The sequence below is a fragment of the Talaromyces amestolkiae genome (assembly GCF_001896365.1).
Source record: "Talaromyces amestolkiae strain CIB chromosome Unknown scaffold8.1, whole genome shotgun sequence".
Classification (NCBI taxonomy): domain Eukaryota; kingdom Fungi; phylum Ascomycota; class Eurotiomycetes; order Eurotiales; family Trichocomaceae; genus Talaromyces; species Talaromyces amestolkiae.
In genome coordinates this window covers 771,296-791,194 of record NW_024468044.1, presented here as the reverse complement: position 1 = coordinate 791,194, position 19,899 = coordinate 771,296, and the positions used below count along the sequence as shown (strand labels likewise).

Sequence of the window (19,899 nt, the reverse complement as noted above, 5' to 3'; positions counted from 1 at the left end):
GAACAATGACTCATGGATTTGCTCTGCTTCTTGTGTCTATTGGCGACTTGAAGAGATATTTACTTCTAAATGAGGCTCTTGGGAGGTCTATACAGGCTGATATGACTCATCATCGTATGTGAATGAGACGCCGATCATATTTCAGGCTGACATAGTAAGCTACGAAACATATCAATTATCACCGGTGCGATAGGGTTAGGGCTATACCCTGGGTAACCATCTGTCAGTCACCTTATCATCTCACGCTCTTGTTTGTTGCAGAATAGATAAAGAGCTATTCTATGACTTATATTCTTTATCAGAGTCATGCTAGAATGTTTGTTCATGCGTCCTGATATAACTACCAACCAGACGGTACTAGTGACAATAAGGATCAATCAGGATGGACCAAAGCTACCTAGAAATTCCACTAATGATATTCAATTACGAGTGAAGACTCCGATAGTCTTGCGTCATTTCATAACAGAACGATGAAGTGCCTCCTCACTCTCTATCAACAATATATAACAGTATTTGAAACGAGTGGCATAGGTCGATTAGGGCTAAATTCTACATTAGGGTTAGCTGTTCACGGATAAATTAACACTGACTCAAACACGGGGTAAATCTCGGCGGATTTTCTTTTCTCCATGATACCGCGCAATCACATGCCATTGCATCATCCGTCATCCATCGTTTCTTTATACTCACTGCAAAGGCCCATTCCTCGCATCTGAAGTTATTCCCGTTCTATCCAAAGCAAATGTCTTGATTAGTTCACCATCTAGCTACTAGCCACTAGCCGTCATTATACTTGGACATTGATTTCTCAATGCCTCGAGTCCCATTTCTTGGGAGGCTTGCCTGGTAAGACAGCAACAATCAGGTATTCGTCTTCCATCAGTTGCTTACTACTATCTGCCCAGGGCCGAGTACCTTGCGCTATTTGCTTCGCTGTCGTTGGTGTTTTGCGAAGGATTTTTGCGACTGGTCACATTGTGCCTTCGTATGTTAATCGCCTTCTAAATCGTATGCCACAGCTAACAAAATCGCAATGCAGCCGATCCCATAATCCGCTTCTTTTACCAACAGTCGAAAGCTCTATTTAATGCTTTAGCTTCAACTCAGACCAGGGGTTTCCGTGCGAAAAAAAAGAGTGTCGCAGAATCAATTGCACAAACAGTCGACTTTGCGGATTTGTGCTCCATATATGGTTACGAAACAGAGGAACATATTGTACAGACAAAAGATGGTTATCTTCTCGGTCTTCACCGATTACCATACCGTCGTGGGGAGGAGGCCGACTACGTTAATGCTGGGGAAAATAGCACTCGCAAAAAAGTCGTCTATCTTCATCACGGCCTGCTCATGAACAGCGAGGTCTGGGTATGCTTGACTGACGAACAACGATGCTTGCCTTTCCAGCTCGTTGAGCGAGGGTACGATGTGTGGTTGGGTAATAACCGCGGTAACAAGTATTCCAAAAAGTCGACGAGAAATTCACCTGCTTCAACCGACTTCTGGAACTTTTCTATCGACGAGTTTGCATTTCACGATATTCCAGACAGCATTGAGTATATTCTGGATGTCACCAAACAGCCGTCTCTGTCATATATTGGATTCTCACAGGGAACCGCCCAAGCATTTGCGGCGCTCTCTGTTCACCCGACGCTGAACCGAAAAGTGGACGTCTTTGTTGCTTTAGCACCTGCCATGTCCCCGGCGGGACTATACAACGGTATTGTCGACGCGTTGATGAAAGCTTCTCCACAAGTCGTTTTTCTCGCTTTCGGACGCAGAAGTATTCTCAGCTCTACCGCTATGTGGCAAGCCATTCTGTMCCCGCCGATTTTTGTGCGAATTATCGACATTTCATTGAGGATGCTCTTCAATTGGACTGGTGAAAATATATCACAACATCAGAAACTAGCAGCTTATCCTCATTTGTACTCGTTCACCAGTACAAAGTCAGTCGTTCATTGGTTTCAGATTATCCGCAACCAGGCGTTTCAAATGTATGACGACGAGGTAGGCGGGCCTTTAGCGGTTGGTAATAATAGCCGATACTATAAGCCCGTGAGATATCCTACAAGAAATATCAGGTCGCCCATCGTCTTGATTTACGGGGGCAGCGACAGTCTGGTTGATATCGGTGTTATGCTACGCGAATTGCCGCGGCGGACTACGGTACGAGAAATCCCGAGATACGAGCATCTAGACTTTCTCTGGGCATCAGATGTGGACGAACTTGTTTTCGGACATGTCTATGATGCACTAGAACGATATGCCGGCGGCCAATCTACGGTGGAAGTCCCGCTGCAAATCACAGGACCCGAAACCGATTTCAACGGGGATCAATATTCACTGAGTACTGCAAAGGGCGAAGTGGAGCGGAATGTACCATCGAGGCGTCACTTGCGTACAGACTCTCTGAACTCGCTCAACGGTCGTTTTTCACCGACCAATCTGACTTACGGGGATCAAGATTGGCGGATCGATCCAAGCAAGGCGCCGGAGGATGTTGATCTTGACACGCTGACTTGATTCTAACTCTACGCACGATATATACAAGCAAAAGAGTGTGGAGCTTGACTTGCAGAGCAATATTACGTTGTACTTGTATTTTCAGTTTGATACCCATATGCTAGTGTTTCTAAGATAATGCACATATATTAGCGTTGACAAATCTCATACCAAACCGTTCACCGAACACATATGTTTCCATTTAAGTGACATCTTCTCCACAAATTCTAGGTGATTTAATGCTTGGAAACACTCCGATATTTGCTCGACGTCGTCCCTTCTCTCCCATGAGGCTGATGAGGCGCATGAGGACGGTCAGGCGGATGTCTAGCCGCGGAACGATTCGGTGGACTCGGACCCAGCTCCTCGGCGTGTTTCTGTGCTTCTTCTGCGCGGACTGTGTTTTCAAAATCGTCGATTGGACGGTCGTCGTCGAGCACGCGACCAAAGGCCTTTTTGGGCACGGGGTGGGTTTCGATGGGTTTGGAGGGGAGGACGTGAGAATCTTTCGGCATGACGTTGAGTTTTGGATAGATGGCTTCTCTTTTTTCAAACTTTCTTTATGGTGTTCTCATAGTATATAAGGCACTATGTTCGATGAAGATGGGTGGTGACTGGTCTTAATTTCAGATCGTCTGTTAGTGTCAAATAAGGCTGATGGCAAAATCGTGATCATAACATGACGCAACCTGGTGGCCACCACCGATAGAAATGATACTTCCTCCTAGATCTCTATCTATGTGGTTTTTGTGAAGATCCAGGACGTCACTGCTGTCGTTGGTTACGAGAATTAAAGGATGAGCAGTCATAAAACCCTAACTCGGAATTGACATTATGGCTCAAAATATCAAAATAGAACAAGACCTCGAAGAAAGTACGCAATTCAACTGTATATAGAACCCTTTGATACTACTGCAAGCCGGTCCGATAATCAAGCGTCTTTTTGTCGTATAGGTTTATGAAGTCGAAAAACGAACTGCCCGATATGGAAGTCGGCTCACATTCCAGAGGATCGGACGTTGCAAAAGGTAGTCGATGCAATTGACGAATGATAGTACAGTTTTCCGCACGTGCTGAAATGCTCATATTTGAGGTCGTCTCCTGCATGGCTCGCGGTAGATCTTCTTTTAAATTTCAACTTCTGGCACAATAACATACAAACATGTCCAGATAATTGCAGAAAAGAACGAGAAATGGGAAGATCTAGGCAGCCACTAGGGTCTGGCTAAAAACCGGCTCTTTCCTTTTTTCGTCCTTTCTCGACGCCACTGTGACTTGCTTCCTCCTCATTCGCCCATCGTCAAGCTCTAGTTCACCATCTCGACTCGTCATTTTCTTTCCTTTTTCTTTTCCTCATGAAGAATTCCATGATCTGCTTCTTTCTGCGGTTTCGCGATCGTTGCTGCTGATCTCGACCATGCGACTGGATATACCATTGCACCATGAAGTTCGCCAAGTACGTTCTCTCTGCTCTTCCCGCATCATATCGCATACCTGCCTACATGCCCCTCCAGCAATTGTTTGAATGATTCTTGTCACTCTACAATGCATTGCTCGCAGCTAACACTAGATTTGCAATCGCAGAGAGCTCAACGAGGAATTGGTTCCGGAATGGCGGGCTAAATATCTGAATTATAAGGTAATTACTCTCCAAAAAGCGACTATCGCTAAAATCGCGTTTCTAACGTCAAATGTAGCTCGGGAAGAAGAAAATCAAGGCAATCCAAAGAGCCCTGCAAAAAGCAAATCGCACTCCGATCCGACGCCAAGACACCTTTACAAACACCCCATCTCAACGACTTCCTCCTAATGCCTCCACCTCGGTGAATCAGTTTCCCTTGGATTATAATGGATCACCATCGCGTAAAGACATTCCCGAGCAGCGTCCACTCAGGACTCCGGGTTCGCGGTTTTCGAACGTCGTAGGAAGTTATGGCAGTATAGTCTCCGAGCCCAACCAATACGACTCTAAACAACTACCGAATCTCGAGCTCCCCTCTCCTGCGATTGGACTTGATCGGACCGCTAAGAAGAATAAGAATCTGCAGATTGGACCGCCGATTTATGATTCGGGATCGCCGCAAGCTCAACGGACACCTGGTCGCCCTCGGAGATACGCTTCGTCACCAGCTATTTTCAAAAAGGGGAACACTCCATCTGGGGGATTTAATGCAGGCGGTAGCGATGGATACTCGAAAACTGCCAATTTCCTTAAAAGGGTTTTCACGAACAGCGATATGGATTCACCGGGAAAGAGTTATCAAACCAACATATCGAGTGAAGTGACGAAGAAAGAGGACGACTTTTATGATTTTCTGGATGCCGAGTTGGACAAGATAGAGACATTCTACAGGCAGAAAGAGGTGGAAGCAACCGAGCGTCTGCAGCAACTTCGACGACAACTACACATGATGAGAGATCAGAGAACAACGGAGATGATGGAGGCAGAGCGGTCAGGATCTACGCAAGGGACCGGCAACGGGAACTATCTTAATGTATTTCCTAAGACGAAATGGACCCAGGCCATTACTGGGAAGCATCATTTCGGGAAGAATTCTCGCGCACTAGCCAACATGCAGACACCGAAAACCCCAATGGGTCAGGAGCTTTCAGGCGATTGGCGCGACTTCGTGAGAAGACCAGAATCTGCTCATGTGCCTTATCGAACAGCAAAGCGGAAGCTCAAACTCGCTATGCAGGAGTATTATCGTGGTTTGGAACTGCTAAAAGCATATGCGTATCTTAACCGCAAGGCTTTTCGGAAGATCAACAAGAAATTCGACAAGGCCGTTGATATGCGACCTACATTGCGCTATATGTCCGAGAAAGTCAATAGAGCCTATTTCGTGCAGAGTGAGATCGTCGAAGGGCACATGGTTGTGGTTGAGGACCTCTACTCTCGCTACTTCGAGAAGGGGAACCGAAAGATTGCCGTCACCAAGCTCCGAGGAAAGCGTCGCTCCGACGACCATTCACCAAGCACTTTCCGAATAGGCTTGTTTCTAGCTGCTGGACTCGTTAGTGGTATCCAGGGCTTGATACTGGCCATTGGTCTTTTGAATGATGCAAATAGCACTGTCCAAGTGCAGACTTCCTATCTCCTCCAGGTACGTTTCATTTACTTCTTTCCCACATCAAGAGACTAACTTGAAATAGATATACGGGGGATATTTTCTGATTGTTTTTCATTGTATCCTATTCTGTTTGGATTGTATGTTATGGGCTCGAGCAAAGATCAATTATAGTTTCGTTTTTGAGTACGACACTCGCCACACTTTGGATTGGCGTCAACTCGCTGAGGTATGCCTATATTTTTTTTTGGATTTCGATAGCCCGCTAACAGTTTTAGATACCCTCTATTTTCTTTCTTCTTCTTGGAATTTTCATGTGGGTCAACTTCTCGTGGGTTGACTCCATGTTCTTATATTACCCGGTTGTATTGATCTTCATCACTGTCGTGATGCTCTTTGTTCCTCTTAAAGTGTTCTATCATCATAGTCGACTTTTGTGGGCCGTTTCGAACGTAAGCTTCCACTTTCGGTTCGTTTTTCTGCAGTAAAAAGCTAACGTGATCACAGTGGCGTCTCTTGCTAGCCGGCTTATACCCCGTCGAGTTTCGAGATTTCTACCTGGGCGATATGTACTGTTCCCAGACGTACGCTATGGGTGTAAGTCTTTTTCAACACTCTCTGAGGGAACGCAGCTAATTCGAATTTAGAACATTGAACTCTTCTTTTGCCTTTATGCCAATTTTTGGAATAACCCACCGACATGCAACTCGAGCCATTCTCGACTGTTAGGTTTCTTCACAACGCTACCTTCAATATGGCGTGGACTACAATGCCTCCGACGATATCGTGACACGAAGAATGTCTTTCCTCATCTGGTCAATTTTGGCAAATATACCTGTGGCATTCTCTACTACATGACTCTCAGTTTGTTCCGCATTGATCGGGATGCCCGATACCAGATCCTTTTTATTGTCTTTGCTTTTATCAATGCGGTATATTGCTCGATCTGGGATATAGCTATGGATTGGAGCCTGGGAAACTTCTATGCGTCTAACAAGATGCTACGTGAGGTCCTCGCTTTCCGCAAAGCATGGTTCTATTACGTCGCGATTGTGATTGACGTGATTGTGCGCTTCAACTGGATATTCTATGCCATCTTCACCAACGACATTCAACATTCGGCTTTCCTCAGTTTCGCAGTTGCTTTTAGTGAGGTATTTAGAAGAGGGGTTTGGTCGATTTTCCGTGTCGAAAATGAACACTGCACAAATGTCAATCTGTTTCGTGCTTTACGAGACATTCCTTTGCCTTATCAACTGGAGGAACATACGCTGGATGAGGATTTTGCCGATCACCCGTCACGCATACAGACAAGAGAGTCAGAAATGGCCAGAGAAGAGGAGGAGATTCGCGGCGGAGAGCACCCGACTGATCCTACACCTATGGTCGCTAATGACGTTGATCTTGAGGCCGCATCAATCGCAGGGAAGACGCCCACGACACTGCGTGCTCGCCGTCCAACAATAAGTCACGCCATGTCTCGATTCGGCAACCTGGTAGCCACGGCCCATTCCCATGATTTTCAACGCAGACGCCGTATCGATCCTTTATCGGGAGAAACCACAAACGCTGGGTTACAGTATATGGATGATGATTCAACGGATGAAGATGATGATGAAGACGACAGAGGGGATGGATCGAGTACCAACAACGCTGCAAGATTCTCGGATGTTGAGCTACCTAGTCAGACAACTCATATTGATAGCAGCCAGGAGAGGAGTAATTCATAATGGTTTCGGGACTTGCAACAATGATCGTTTATGCTGTTTCGGTATAAATATGCTTATTTACACATGTATGCTGTATCTATCTACTTGCACGTACATATATGATTCCAGACATATTTTTCGCAAAATATATGAGAAATATTCATGATGTGTTCTCTTTCATTTCATATTTTGAAGCTTTTAATACTCTCATATGGCCCTAAAAGGAAACGAGCGTGGCTGAGCACGCATGACCTCACGAGTAGTAATCGCGGCGCTCCCCACGTGACTGACGCCACTCATACAACGTACAACAATCAGCCTACTTCACTCCCATTACCATCTCAGGCTTCATCTCCACCCATCAACAATATTCCATCTTGATACTTCTAGCTCAGGATATTCTTGACTGGATATCACAGCAAGCATGGCAGCAAACACTCGCTACCAACCCGCTCCTCAGCGCGACTCGTTTGAGGAAGCTCAGTACGCTCAAGCCCCGCCTTCATACGATGCTACTGCGGAAGCGCCGCGGTCTGAGGATGATAATGTTCCTGATGACTTCAAGGTATATCTCTGTTTCTTGCAATACTGGTAAGCAGTATGCTGACGGAATGCAGTTTGGCGGAACCGTTGCAGAGGGCACGCTGCCTATCCGGATGCAGTTTATTCGGAAGGTGTATTCCATCTTGTACGTATTTATCACTACTCTAACTACCCTAGATTTACGGCGCTTTGCTAATACTTCATAGGACCGTACAAATCCTCCTCACTACCGTCCTCAGCAGTATCTCATTCTTCAGCGACTCATACCGCATCTGGATCAAATCCAACCTCTGGCTCATGATCGTGTCGCTCGTCGGCGCAATCGGATTTATGTTCCTGACGTACTGGAAACGCAAATCCTACCCGACCAACCTCCTGTTCCTGTCCGGCTTCACTGCCCTCGAAGCCTACTCCATCAGCGTTGTGACCTCCTTCTACGACGCGCGCATCGTCGTGCAAGCCCTCGTCATCACCCTGGGAATTTTCGTCGCTTTGACCTTGTTCGCGTGCCAGACCAAATATGATTTCACGCACTGGATGCCGTACCTGTTCGGTGGGCTGTGGCTGCTTATTATTTTTGGGTTCATGGCTGCTTTCTTCCCTTACAATAGCGGCGTGGAGCTCGTTTATGGTGGTGTTTCTGCGCTTATATTCTCGGGTTATGTGCTTGTCGATACACAGCTCATCATGCGCCATTATCATGTTGAGGAGGAGATCGCAGCGGCAATTTCGCTGTATCTGGACATTATTAATTTGTTCTTGAGCATTTTGCGCATTTTAAATTCGCAGAACAATAACTAGGTGCTCAAACGGAAGAACTGCTGGCCCTGCATGCTACAGATGCGGAAATGGATACAGGTACATTTTGTGGTTGTTCAGATTGATTGTTGATTGTTGCTATTCTTGGATTGCACTAAATTTGTTCCGGTCACTGCGTTAGTGGTCTTGGTAATTCGCATTCCTTATCTGTCAATAAATCTTTCTTATTATGATTGAACAGCGTTTAATAAGTTTCGATGTGTCTAGCTCGTTTTCATATTATGTCAACTCAAAATTCCTAGCAATGTTAAATGAAATATGTGGTGATTATGTACATCGAAGCGCTCTCCTTCAAAAGATAAGAAAAGAAAAGAGAAGCAAGAAAACGAGAAGAGCACACTGGTGTATTGACATCATTTGAATCATCATTTATCCAAAAAAGAAAAGAAGCAAGCAGCAATGAGAGCAAAAGAAGAAGCTATATCCCCGAACACCTAACGTACAATGACTGGATGTCATGATATATGCCAATGAACGATATCGTAGCACGGCACTTTATAGTATTTATACGAAACAAGTGGTCTGCCTATTTGGATGCATGGAAGAATATGTTCATGCTAAGACAGACCACCATGACAACAATTCCATATATCGAGAGCGCAAGACTGAGTCGTCGTAACAGAGTCTTCTTCAATCGGCTTCCGGGTAGAATACCGCTTGACGAGAGTATACCGCTTCCACTTAACAGACCTTGTTGTTGATCGTCTCCAGAGACCTCGTCGTCCGAAATGGCGTCGTCGTGGACCTCGTCGTCTTCTTTCATTAGTTGTTGGTGCGCCGCTGAATCAGGAGAGGAGATTTTGTAATAGAAAAGACCCGGAAGAATGAAACTGATGCTGGTGCTTCCGGTACTGCCGACGTAGGCCAGCACAGCTTCTAGTGATGTCACAGTCATGGCTGTGGTAAAGCTCAGGACAATGATTGTCGAGGTAATGGCTGCAAAGCGAAGGTCGCTCATAGGTTCAGGTCCGCCGCGATTAGCCCTCGGCAGAAGAGGGAATCTATGAGGCGAGACATCGTTGCCATTGCTTGTTCGCGCTGGTCGCCATTTCAGCACCGCATCCACCGAAGCGCGGCAAGGGTGTACTTGGAGCGGATACGAGAACATGACCAAAACGACGATTGCGGCTCGGCCAATAGTAGCGGATACTGATGCGGGATACATGCTGACAATGTTTCCGCCGATATTGTTTCCAAATGATAGATATCCTGTTATTGCGACGAGAATATAGATCGATGCGGCGCCGCCAATGCTCGCGAATACGACGCTTGTAGTTTGAAAATGGCTATTATCACTGATTTCGTTCAAAATTGAGAACATCTTCCAAGGTCAGCTAGTCAATTCTAATCAACGTGGGAGATTTATATCCTCACATTCTGATGACAGGTATATGCAAACACAATGACCGGGAAACTGCTCAAGGCAGGTGCGATTCCTGCCCAGTGAATGACACGAATCGGGCCCCGGTCAGCCATCGTGTCCCCTTTGGTGAAATGATAGACAACCAAGATGACAAGGTATCCAATTGAGATCAAAGCGACAATGCTGGTATATTTCAAGGAATCGAGCCGGCGAAGGAAGGAAAGGGGGATAACGATAAGCCTGTCCAGTCTAAATTAGTACGATGCCGCGATCTCAGACTCAGGATGATAAGAGGTACTGACATGAAAGCCGTTATCCAAAAATGGCGATCTATTAAGAAATCACTGGTAGGTGCATCCCCGACGAACCCCTGCACAACTCCTGGCATGAGGTCTCCAATGATAATCAAATAACTCACGCCGACTCCAAAACATTTTATGGCGATAGCAGCATCGAAGATCACTGAGGCGTTGGGATATGTGATCTGCGAAAGAGCGAAGAATGATGCTGATCCCCGATCTAGGTATTGAGCGCATCTGGCTTGCAAATAAAGTCCGAATCCAGCAGCGACTCCTGACCATATCACAACGAGGACGCCGAGGGTTATTCCCATGTGGGCGATCGCGAGAGGCATAGCGAGGACGCCTGCGCCGACGACTAAAACGGCAGGAAGCGTTAGAGTTTGTATTTGAAGTCAACATGACATTCGACTTACTTGTATTGACTAAATTTATGACACTGCTCGTCCAGCTGGCCGCTCCGTGAAAGACATCTCGCTTGCCTCGCCTCCTACTTCCCTTAATCAGCTTTTGGTTCATGAGAATCAATATCTAAAGATAGGTTGGTTACCTCCTGCCTCTGTGGGCGGCTCCTGTGGCAGGAGGCATCACTTCGCCCTCCGTCATTGTTCGTTTAGTGAATGTGCTCTGCAGAAATGCGCTGATGTCTCAACAAGCCGTTGTTTGATGCTGAAAACTGCATATGAAAATCAAATCATTGACTGGCGTGCAATGACCAGACCAGAAAGTTGGAGTGACTGGCGGTCAAAGTGGTGGTGGTGATGAAGATGACTTGAAGGCTGAGCGACGATTGTTGGCATGATTATCTGCCTTTCTTGCGACAGATAACGGCCGTCCAATCATGCTGTGGAGACCAATACGGAGTGGGGCTACTGTCGTCGGAGAAATATACCTCTTCGGGCATTTCTTCTCTACTTCTTTCTTGTTGCGTCCGACAGTCTTCTTATACATGCATGTATCATGGTATTATGGTATTATTGTTTGAGCGGGATATCATGCAATCATAGCGCGTTCAAATTATATAATCGCTCACAGTTTGGACTTCCCCCAACTAGACGTGGACAGCAAATCATATATCTCGTTTTCGACTGCCTCTGCATTCGCGATTGTATTTCCAGCACGATTTGAGGGGCCAGGATCATTGAATGGATGCACTGCTCGAACAGTCTTGGATACCTCTAGGACTGTGCCCCCTTCAACCGGAAAAAATACTCCCCTTCTCTCCTTGTCCCCAATAACCTCGCTTACTTCCTCCTGCTGAACCAGGGCCAGCATGACTTCGCCAACTTCTTCAGCCGTGACCCATACATCTTGACCTTCCTTGAACATCTTCAGTTTCTCGGGATGTTCCATCCACAGAGGTGTCTTGATCAGTCCAGGTGCCACAGCTGTAACGCGGATACCGAATTTCTGGTCCAATTTAGCCAAAGATCGGACCAGGCCGCTGATTGCATGTTTCGTTGCCACATATATAGGCGCTGCCATTGACGGATTTTGTCCAGCTATACTTGAAATGTGCACGATATGCTTGCGCTTGCTGGAGTTTCGGTGTCGTAGGAAATGTGAGATTGCTAGTTGAGTCACTCGAATTGGATGGGTTATGTTGATATCAAGCAGACGATACCGTCCCCCTCGCGGATCATCGCGGCTTTCTGGGGAGCCAGGGGGTCGCCAGAAGTTGCTCCAGTGCTAGACTCACTTAGTAAACATTCTTGCAGTCGAAGTCAGGTGCGTGCATGCGAACCTCTTCATAGACTCCTGCACCTGGACAGACGATATCAATCTCAGTAAACTCTCTTTCGGCAACCTTGAACAGCTCCTCCAGCTGTACCCAGTCTGTTACATCTGTCTTCAGGAAGACAGCCCTAGCAGCTCCTGAACGACCGTTAAATTTGTTGACCACGGCTTGTGCTTCAGGGCGAAGGCCGAGATCTGCTATCACCACATTACAGCCGTTTTTCAGGAGCAATTCCGCGAAGGCAAGATTGATTCCTATAGCATACAATCAAATTATTAGTCTATTGTTAACTCCATCCATGGGTATCAGGTAATTTTACCTGAACCAGCTCCGGTGATAATGGCAGTCTTGCCCTTGACCGGCTGAGTGACCGACATGACGGAATAGAGTCTTATGGACAATTTTGAAGTGACTCTTGATCTGAGGAATCTCGAAACTGTAGAATTGACATGAGAGAGAACAAACAGGTGTCAGTTCTGCATTATTTATGAGCTGGCCGTGCAACCCCGCAAGAGAAGCCTGAAGCTTTAAGCATCTCGGGGGAAGCTAAAGCGAACCACGGGGTAAGGCCCGAAGTCAAGAGCGGCAGGTTACCCGAGGGTGGAGACAGTCTGGACTTTGACTTCATTTGACATTTTGATCATTTCTTGTTGACTATTCTGCTCATTAAAGAAAGGCATATTCGGATACTGCAAAGGACCTCAAGGTTGTGGTCCGACTCAGATCTACGATGGTAGAACCCGGAGCCCTCCCATCCTACATTATGTCGACCCACCAAGCTGCTTTGACTCGGATATGAGAGAACAAGTGTATACCTCAGACTCCTCTCACAACAAATTATACCTTTTCTTCAAAGCCTTTGACTCGAATATACGAGAACGACCATACACTACGGAGCCCTCCCGCTGGCCTATTTTAGAAAGAATATGTGAGCTAAACTGCTCTAACCGTTTACCATGGAGAGGATTTCCATCTCTAGAAAGATTTTTTCCCGAGCGTAAGTAGTCAAAGTGAAATATTAATTACTGGTAAGAAGAGTAGTTTATTGAGTCGTCTTGTATCGTAGTGCTGGAGTATAAGAAGTCAATCGAGTTTGAGAGACTTAAGTTTACCCTTAGGGTTAGTTAGGGTTAGGGTAGATTGTGGCAGGAGCTAGTGCAGCAAGTCGACCCGCAGCTACAAAGTGACCAGCCAGTTTCTAAACAGCTCCGTCCATTCAACCTACACGCCTACCTCTGAATCTATCTCGCATGCTCGCATCACGAGAAGATCAAAATGTGGTTCAAGACGGCGATCGTGCTTCTTGCCTCATGCGCCATTCCATCGTCGGCCGTCTTCGTTGATGAGGTCGACCATCTCGATTTCCATCATGCCCTCCTCGGAACCCCGTCCCCACAATCGACTTTCTTCCACCAGCCCTCATCGTCATCAAACGCATCGCTATTATATACCCTATCCGAGAAATCGATTATAGGAGCAGTGAACCCAAGAGATGGAGCAATTGTGTGGAGACAGGACTTGACACAGCTGGGCTCGGCACAGGTTGAGGGCTTCCTCCGTGCTAGCGATGGGGAAGCTACAGTTGTCAGTGCAATTGGCGAGAAGGTTGCCGCTTGGGGTGCATCGGATGGAAAGTTACACTGGGAGAGGAAGGTCTCTGGTACAATTGTGAAGGACTTGGAGTTGCTCGAGCTTGAAGACGGACGCACGAACAATCATGCGCGGGACGTAATTGTTCTTTCTGAGGGTAAAGGGGGCATTGTTCAGAGACTCGACGCAACAACCGGAACAGTCAAATGGGAATTCAAGGATGAAAGGTAATACGAGAACAGCGCATATTCATGCTTCAACGCTGACAGAAAGTAGCGGCGATGTGCCATTCCAGGTATCTTCCTCAGCGACAGAAGTGTTCTACATCTCTCTACAGTCTGCTCTTCTTAAAGGCTACAAAATCAAAATCACCACATTGGACACGCAGACCGGAAAACAGAAAAGCCACCATACACTTGCTTCCGAAAACGATGTGTCTGGACCCGAATCCATTCTCCTTGTCGGCTCGAACACCGCTTCACCTTTCATTGCATGGACCGACAAGTCAAGCAAGACACTGAAGGTTAATATCATCGGCTCAAAGAATTTTGTCAGCCTTGACATCGAAAACACGAGCAACGAAGAAATCCGCGATATTAAAATCTATGGCCCGACCGGTCTGAACTGTCTCCCACATTTCTTGGTTGGCTACAAAACGGACTCGTCGTCGTGGGCTGAGGTCTACCATATCGACCTGCAGACTTCTTCAATTTCGCAAGCCTATAGACTACCTCGTGTCTCCGGAAATTCTGTTTTCGCAGTCAGCCATAGAGCCGCAAATGTATTTTTTACTCGAATCACCGAAACAGAGGTTGCTGTCTTCTCATCAACCTCTCATGGAATCCTTGGCAGGTGGCCATTCACAAAAAGCGGAGACGGAAGTCTAAGCAGCGCTGTTGCAGAGGTTATCAGCAAAGGTGACTCGGCGGCTGTGCGCTTCGCCTACGTCCTAGATTCAGGAGATTGGCAATTGAACCGAAACGGCGGCAATGAATGGACACGACACGAATCGCTTTCGGGTGCTGTTGCTGCTGCATGGGCTGAGCCCAACATTAGTGAGGACCTTGTTCACGAATTGGAGTTGGAAGGTCACGAAGATGTTTTGAGTGCCTATATTCACCGTGTGAAGCGTCACATTAAAGATCTCGAACACCTGCCTACATATCTTCAAGAGCTGCCACAGCGTATCTTCTCCAGCTTCTTGTCTGCAGAAGTCACTAACTTGGATAGTTTTGGATTGAGGAAATTAGCTATTGTGGCTACCGAAAAGGGAAGAGTCATTGCTGTCGATACCGGGAACCACGGTACCGTGGTCTGGAATGTGAAAGTTGTCGACACTCCTAACTGGAAGGTCAAAGCTGTCAAGTCTGACCTGAGTACCGTTACCATATATGTCGAGGACGGCAGCACTGTCTCCCTCAATGTATCATCTGGCAGTGTCGTCTCCCAGACACCCTCTGGTCCACTTGTTCGTTCTGTCGCCGTCGTTCCAACCGAGACAGGTATAAACACCTTAGCCGTTACAATTGCAGAGGACGGGACACCTCTCAAATCCTTTCAAGGGGCAGGATATTTAGTGACATTGAGCGAAGATGGTCGTGTCCTTGGTTGGGATCTATCTGACAATAAAGTTCCTGTTTGGCAGTTCTTACCACCTCCAGGAGAGCGAGTTGTCACGGCAACATCCCGACCAGCTCACGACCCTGTCGCGTCTATCGGTAAAGTACTTGGAGACCGCTCAGTCCTGTACAAATACCTCAACCCAAATCTTGCTCTTATCACGTCCATTGGGCCGACCACAGCGACCTTCTACCTGCTAGATTCAGTTTCAGGTCAAGTCCTTCATTCAAGCACGCATACAGGCGTAGACGTCACTCAACCCATCACATCAATCATCTCAGAGAATTGGTACGCCTACTCACTCTGGGCTGATCTGACCGATGACTCCGAGTCTAAGGGCTATCAGCTGGTCGTCTCCGAGCTCTACGAATCTCCTCTCGCCAATGATCGCGGTCCACTAGGTGCAGCAGGGAATTACTCCAGCCTCGATGGAACCGAGACGTACCCAAGACCGCACGTTGTCTCTCAAGCATTCCTCATCCCCGAACCAATTTCCCACTTCGCCGTGACCCAAACCCGCCAGGGAATCACAATCCGTCAACTCCTTTGCACCCTCCCCGAATCCAATGCCATTATCGGGATTCCACGCCACGTCCTTGACCCCCGTCGCCCTGTCGGTCGTGACCCAACMCCCGCCGAGGTCGAAGAAGGTCTCTTCAAATACAGCCCCAATCTGGAATTTGACGGTCGGTGGTACCTAACCCATTCGCGCGACGTAGCCGGTATCCGCTCCGTCATCGTTTCGCCCACTCTGCTCGAAAGTACAGGCTTGGTGTTCGCCTTTGGAGGCGATGTATTCGGTACTCGTGTTGCGCCCAGTCAAGCTTTTGATATCTTGGGTAGAAATTTTGCGAAGTTACAGCTTCTAGGGACGGTGGTCGCTCTGGCTGTTGGTGTGTGGTTTTTGGCTCCGATGGTAAGTATTCGACATCTATCTTGAACTTTTGACTGCCGATGATAAATAATTGACGGTATATAGGTACGGAGAAAGCAGATCAACCTACTCTGGAAAAGGTAAAATGTCACATAGAGCTACCCCATGTTCCTCTTTGCTCTTTTAGATAATGATATGTAGATTAATTCAATGATGGATTCCCGTTATCAACAAAACTCCTAACTACCGGTGTAAAAGCAAATCCATATAGGAAAAACAATACGAAACATGAAGCACGACAATCACTGCAAACCTGGGGTTCGTCATAGGGACCAAAATAGAATGATGCAAAATCTAGTAATCAATCTGTATTCTGTTTCCATCCAGTATCTAGGAACTACTTCACACACTTGCATTATGAAATCAAGTCATGTGTAGCGCAATGGGCCGTGCCGGCAGCGGCCCTGAGATATGTGGGAAGCCATAGACATACAATGACTAAAGCTATGTTAACACCACCCAACGACAGCATTAGATTTATGCGACGATGGCATCCTTGATGTGGCTGTAGATGGCACCGAGTTCCTCGTTCACGACCTCCAATTTGTTGATCAATTCGTCAACTTCGCTGCTGACGGTCTTGGTCTTGTAACCACCCTGGGCAACAATGTCGGTGTAGTTAGCTGAACCACCACCGTTCCAGGCGAGGATCTATAACGCATTCGTTAGTGGAAGAGTCATCAAAAGACAGACAGAGTCAACTTACGTTGGTGGTATCAGAGGGAACATCAGTAAGAGCGCCCTGAGTACCGATGGCAATGAGGTTCTCCTTCAATTTCTTAGGAGTAATCTCGGCAACAGCAAAGGCAGAATCGCTGGCAGGCTGAAGAGAGAGGAAGTAGGCCAAAAGACCAGCAACGTGAGGAGAAGCCATAGAAGTACCGGAAATGGTGTTGACGGCGTACTTGCTGCCGATCCAGGTAGAGAGAATGTTGAGACCAGGAGCAAAGATGTCGTTGCACTTGCCGTAGTTAGAGAAGTAAGCACGCTCGTCAGCCAAGGTAGAAGCTCCGACGGTGACGGCCTTCTCGGCAGCGGCAGGGGAGTAGTTGCAGGAGTCGGCGTTGTCGTTGCCAGCAGCGACAGCGAAGTGAATACCAGCATCAACAGCGGCGTTGACAGCCTTGTCAAGAGTGACGGACTTGCCACCACCAAGACTCATGTTGGCAGCGCTACCCTTGAAGCCCTTGGCCTTTCCAGCCTTGGCGTCCTTGACCTTCTTAATGTGCTGAGTAGCAGCCCATTCGACACCCTGAACGACGTCGGACATGGTACCAGAACCGTTAGACTTCAAGACCTTGACAGCGTAAACATTGGCCTTCTTGGCAACACCGTACTTCTTGCCAGCAATAGTTCCGGAGCAGTGAGTACCGTGGCCATTGCCATCAACATCCTCATCGTCAGTGGGGATAGTCTTGCCCCAGGAAGCACGACCCTCGAAATCGACGTGGTCGATGTTGGTACCAGTGTCAATGACATAAACATCAACACCCTCACCGCCGTCGGCAGCGTACAAGTACTTGTTGAAGCTTCCGAAGCTCAAGCTCTCACGGTGAGAGATACGAGCCAGACCCCATGGAGCGTTCTTCTCAAGTGCGGGATCTTCCATGGTGTGGACAAGAGAGTCCTTCTCGATGTAATCAACCTACAGGCGGAGATGCATATTAATGAGTCATGTTCCGGAAGAATGGCACGTGCTGAGAGCAACAGGGGCAACTCACATCAGGGTGTCGGCGAATGGCTTCAATGACATTCTCTTCGAAGTGTCCTGAGTAACCGAGAAAGCTGCCGGCAATATCAAAAGTGTGTTTAAGACCGGCAAAGGCATCGTCAGCGAACGGGAACTGAGACCGCTTTCGGAGCTCGCTGTGTTGGCTGTGAATGTCTTGCACCCAGTTGTGATGGGCTGCAGCAGAAGTTGAATCTACATGGTCCTTGAAGACAATGATGTAAGAATCTGGGACCTCAACGGCGTTGGATGAAGAGAGAATGGGAGCTGCGTTGTTGTGGATGGTGCTGGGCATGACCGGTGACGCAACCGTCAACAACGGCAGCAGCGAAAGGCTGAGGACGCCCTTCATGATGACTGGGTAAATTTATGAAACTGTTCCAAAGAGAGTGATACTGGAAAAGAAAGACAGTTGACGACAAGTATATAGATGATGAGATGGAAGAATGATGGATGGATGGAGGAATAGTGTAGGAAGGAAGGGAGAAAGAGAGTTGGAGAGAGGAAGGTGACGGATGGAGATAAGTAGTCGGTCGGAGACAGCAGCGAGAGGGGACCGGACCACTTGGGGCGATGATTCAAGCTGGGCGGCAGATAACGTGAGCAGGCACCCAGCAGGCAACTGGGGCAACCTTGGAAGCAGGCTGGCTGGAGCGCTACGCCGAAACAGGCAGGCACTGTGGAGAAAGGCACAAGGGGCGGGCAGTCATTGGCTGGCGGRGGGCGGCTGTGACCAAACGTGACTCAACCCCGTCTCAAACAGGACAATCCGCCTGTGCTCCTCCAATGGCAGCCGCTGCTTGCGTTGACCCGGTCATGTGACGCGATAACTGTCCATGGATTGCCTGGAGTGTCTTCTTCCTTTTGCAGTACATACAGGATGTGCCTTCCTTGATTTTCTATAATCGACATCATATTGGCAGCTTTTACTTAGACTGGCTGATGGAGTAAAGTCATGGCCTCGGTTGCGCTTGTACGTTGATAAGCGATTGCGCTAGGTAGGGAAGCTGATTACCCAAATCGGAACAGCGCCAGGCTTCTTCCTACAGTCACGATCTGAGAATTGAGACCAATGACGCATATCCACCGATATAACTAAGCATTATCAGAGGAAGTGGACTATGTACTCATAGTTCTCTACTACGTAGCTACCCTCCACATGATGTGATTATTGATAGCGATAAACAGAGTTCATCTGACTTATCTCGCGATACGCTGTTATCGTCGGTACGTAACTAATCGACTCCGTACTCGGTGGATCCTTGCCAGCAGTCGGATGGGGTAGCATGCATTCACCTCTTCTTCTGTACTCCGTAGTATGAACATGAAACACACTGTACAGCCCCGTTCTTGGTCTGAAGCTATCTGCTCGTAGGCTGTATTGGTCGTCTAAATCAACCATTCCGACGAAATACGGAGTATTTGCTTGCATACGTAGGTTGTTTGCGAGTGAGGCGAACACGGAGTACAGCGCGAACGCTTACCACGGCATGCTAAGGTGGGGAACCACCCATCAACCCGAGAGTTGACAGACTCATCTACCCATCATTATCAAGTTCATCATCGACGTTGCCCATCACAGTAGATGTTTACAACCCTCCATCTGGCATATACACATCCCTTTCTTGGGATACAGTTGCATTCTCATGGCTTCACACTGCTCGTGTGCCTCCCATCGGCTGACCAGTGGTGGAGTAATTCATGGGCGATCATCACAAGACGGGGGAGGCTGGAGCCGATGTGCGGACAGCTGCCATCCGGCCAATCAGGAGCTTCTATTGCGGCTAGATCTTATCGTCTTATCGCTCCGGCGCCTGGGCCAATCACGCTGGGTTATAGTCACGTGATTCTCCCGGTTGTCTCGCGGGCCCACCTGCGTCAGAGGGCTGAGTATCCTGAGTGTGGCTAGACTCGTAGATTGGCGCACACTGTCAGGTTTCGAGAATGTGTACCTAGCTGTGACTTGCGATGGAGCTGACACA

The 19,899-nt window shown here is 47.7% G+C and overlaps 7 protein-coding genes across 7 annotated transcripts; 4 read left to right on the top strand and 3 right to left on the bottom strand.

Annotated features, from left to right (window-relative positions):
* Positions 1-811: 811 nt before the first annotated feature.
* Positions 812-2,523, top strand: BHQ10_004825 (uncharacterized protein; the record flags this gene model as incomplete). Its single annotated transcript, XM_040877233.1, has 3 exons — positions 812-846; positions 906-985; positions 1,040-2,523. 3 exons carry the CDS (start codon positions 812-814, stop codon positions 2,521-2,523), a joined length of 1,599 nt encoding a protein of 532 aa, XP_040733329.1.
* Positions 2,524-2,738: 215 nt separating this feature from the next.
* BHQ10_004824 (uncharacterized protein) lies at positions 2,739-3,017 on the bottom strand (the record flags this gene model as incomplete). The annotated part of the gene is made up of 1 exon (XM_040877232.1): positions 2,739-3,017. One exon carries the CDS (start codon positions 3,015-3,017, stop codon positions 2,739-2,741), a length of 279 nt encoding a protein of 92 aa, XP_040733328.1.
* Positions 3,018-3,944: 927 nt separating this feature from the next.
* BHQ10_004823 (uncharacterized protein) lies at positions 3,945-7,303 on the top strand (the record flags this gene model as incomplete). The annotated part of the gene is made up of 7 exons (XM_040877231.1): positions 3,945-3,958; positions 4,087-4,141; positions 4,200-5,609; positions 5,659-5,802; positions 5,852-6,025; positions 6,081-6,170; positions 6,221-7,303. The coding sequence occupies 7 exons, from the start codon at positions 3,945-3,947 to the stop codon at positions 7,301-7,303; spliced, it is 2,970 nt and encodes a 989-aa protein (XP_040733327.1).
* Positions 7,304-7,706: 403 nt separating this feature from the next.
* Positions 7,707-8,626, top strand: BHQ10_004822 (uncharacterized protein; the record flags this gene model as incomplete). The annotated part of the gene is made up of 3 exons (XM_040877230.1): positions 7,707-7,847; positions 7,900-7,970; positions 8,032-8,626. 3 exons carry the CDS (start codon positions 7,707-7,709, stop codon positions 8,624-8,626), a joined length of 807 nt encoding a protein of 268 aa, XP_040733326.1.
* Positions 8,627-9,170: 544 nt separating this feature from the next.
* BHQ10_004821 (uncharacterized protein) lies at positions 9,171-12,421 on the bottom strand (the record flags this gene model as incomplete). The annotated part of the gene is made up of 7 exons (XM_040877229.1): positions 9,171-9,965; positions 10,019-10,247; positions 10,310-10,664; positions 10,723-10,837; positions 11,555-11,995; positions 12,051-12,298; positions 12,364-12,421. 7 exons carry the CDS (start codon positions 12,419-12,421, stop codon positions 9,171-9,173), a joined length of 2,241 nt encoding a protein of 746 aa, XP_040733325.1.
* Positions 12,422-13,319: 898 nt separating this feature from the next.
* Positions 13,320-16,272, top strand: BHQ10_004820 (uncharacterized protein; the record flags this gene model as incomplete). The annotated part of the gene is made up of 3 exons (XM_040877228.1): positions 13,320-13,861; positions 13,911-16,170; positions 16,234-16,272. The coding sequence occupies 3 exons, from the start codon at positions 13,320-13,322 to the stop codon at positions 16,270-16,272; spliced, it is 2,841 nt and encodes a 946-aa protein (XP_040733324.1).
* A 393-nt stretch (positions 16,273-16,665) lies between these two features.
* BHQ10_004819 (uncharacterized protein) lies at positions 16,666-18,269 on the bottom strand (the record flags this gene model as incomplete). Its single annotated transcript, XM_040877226.1, has 3 exons — positions 16,666-16,839; positions 16,895-17,833; positions 17,910-18,269. 3 exons carry the CDS (start codon positions 18,267-18,269, stop codon positions 16,666-16,668), a joined length of 1,473 nt encoding a protein of 490 aa, XP_040733323.1.
* Between the last annotated feature and the right edge of the window lie 1,630 nt (positions 18,270-19,899).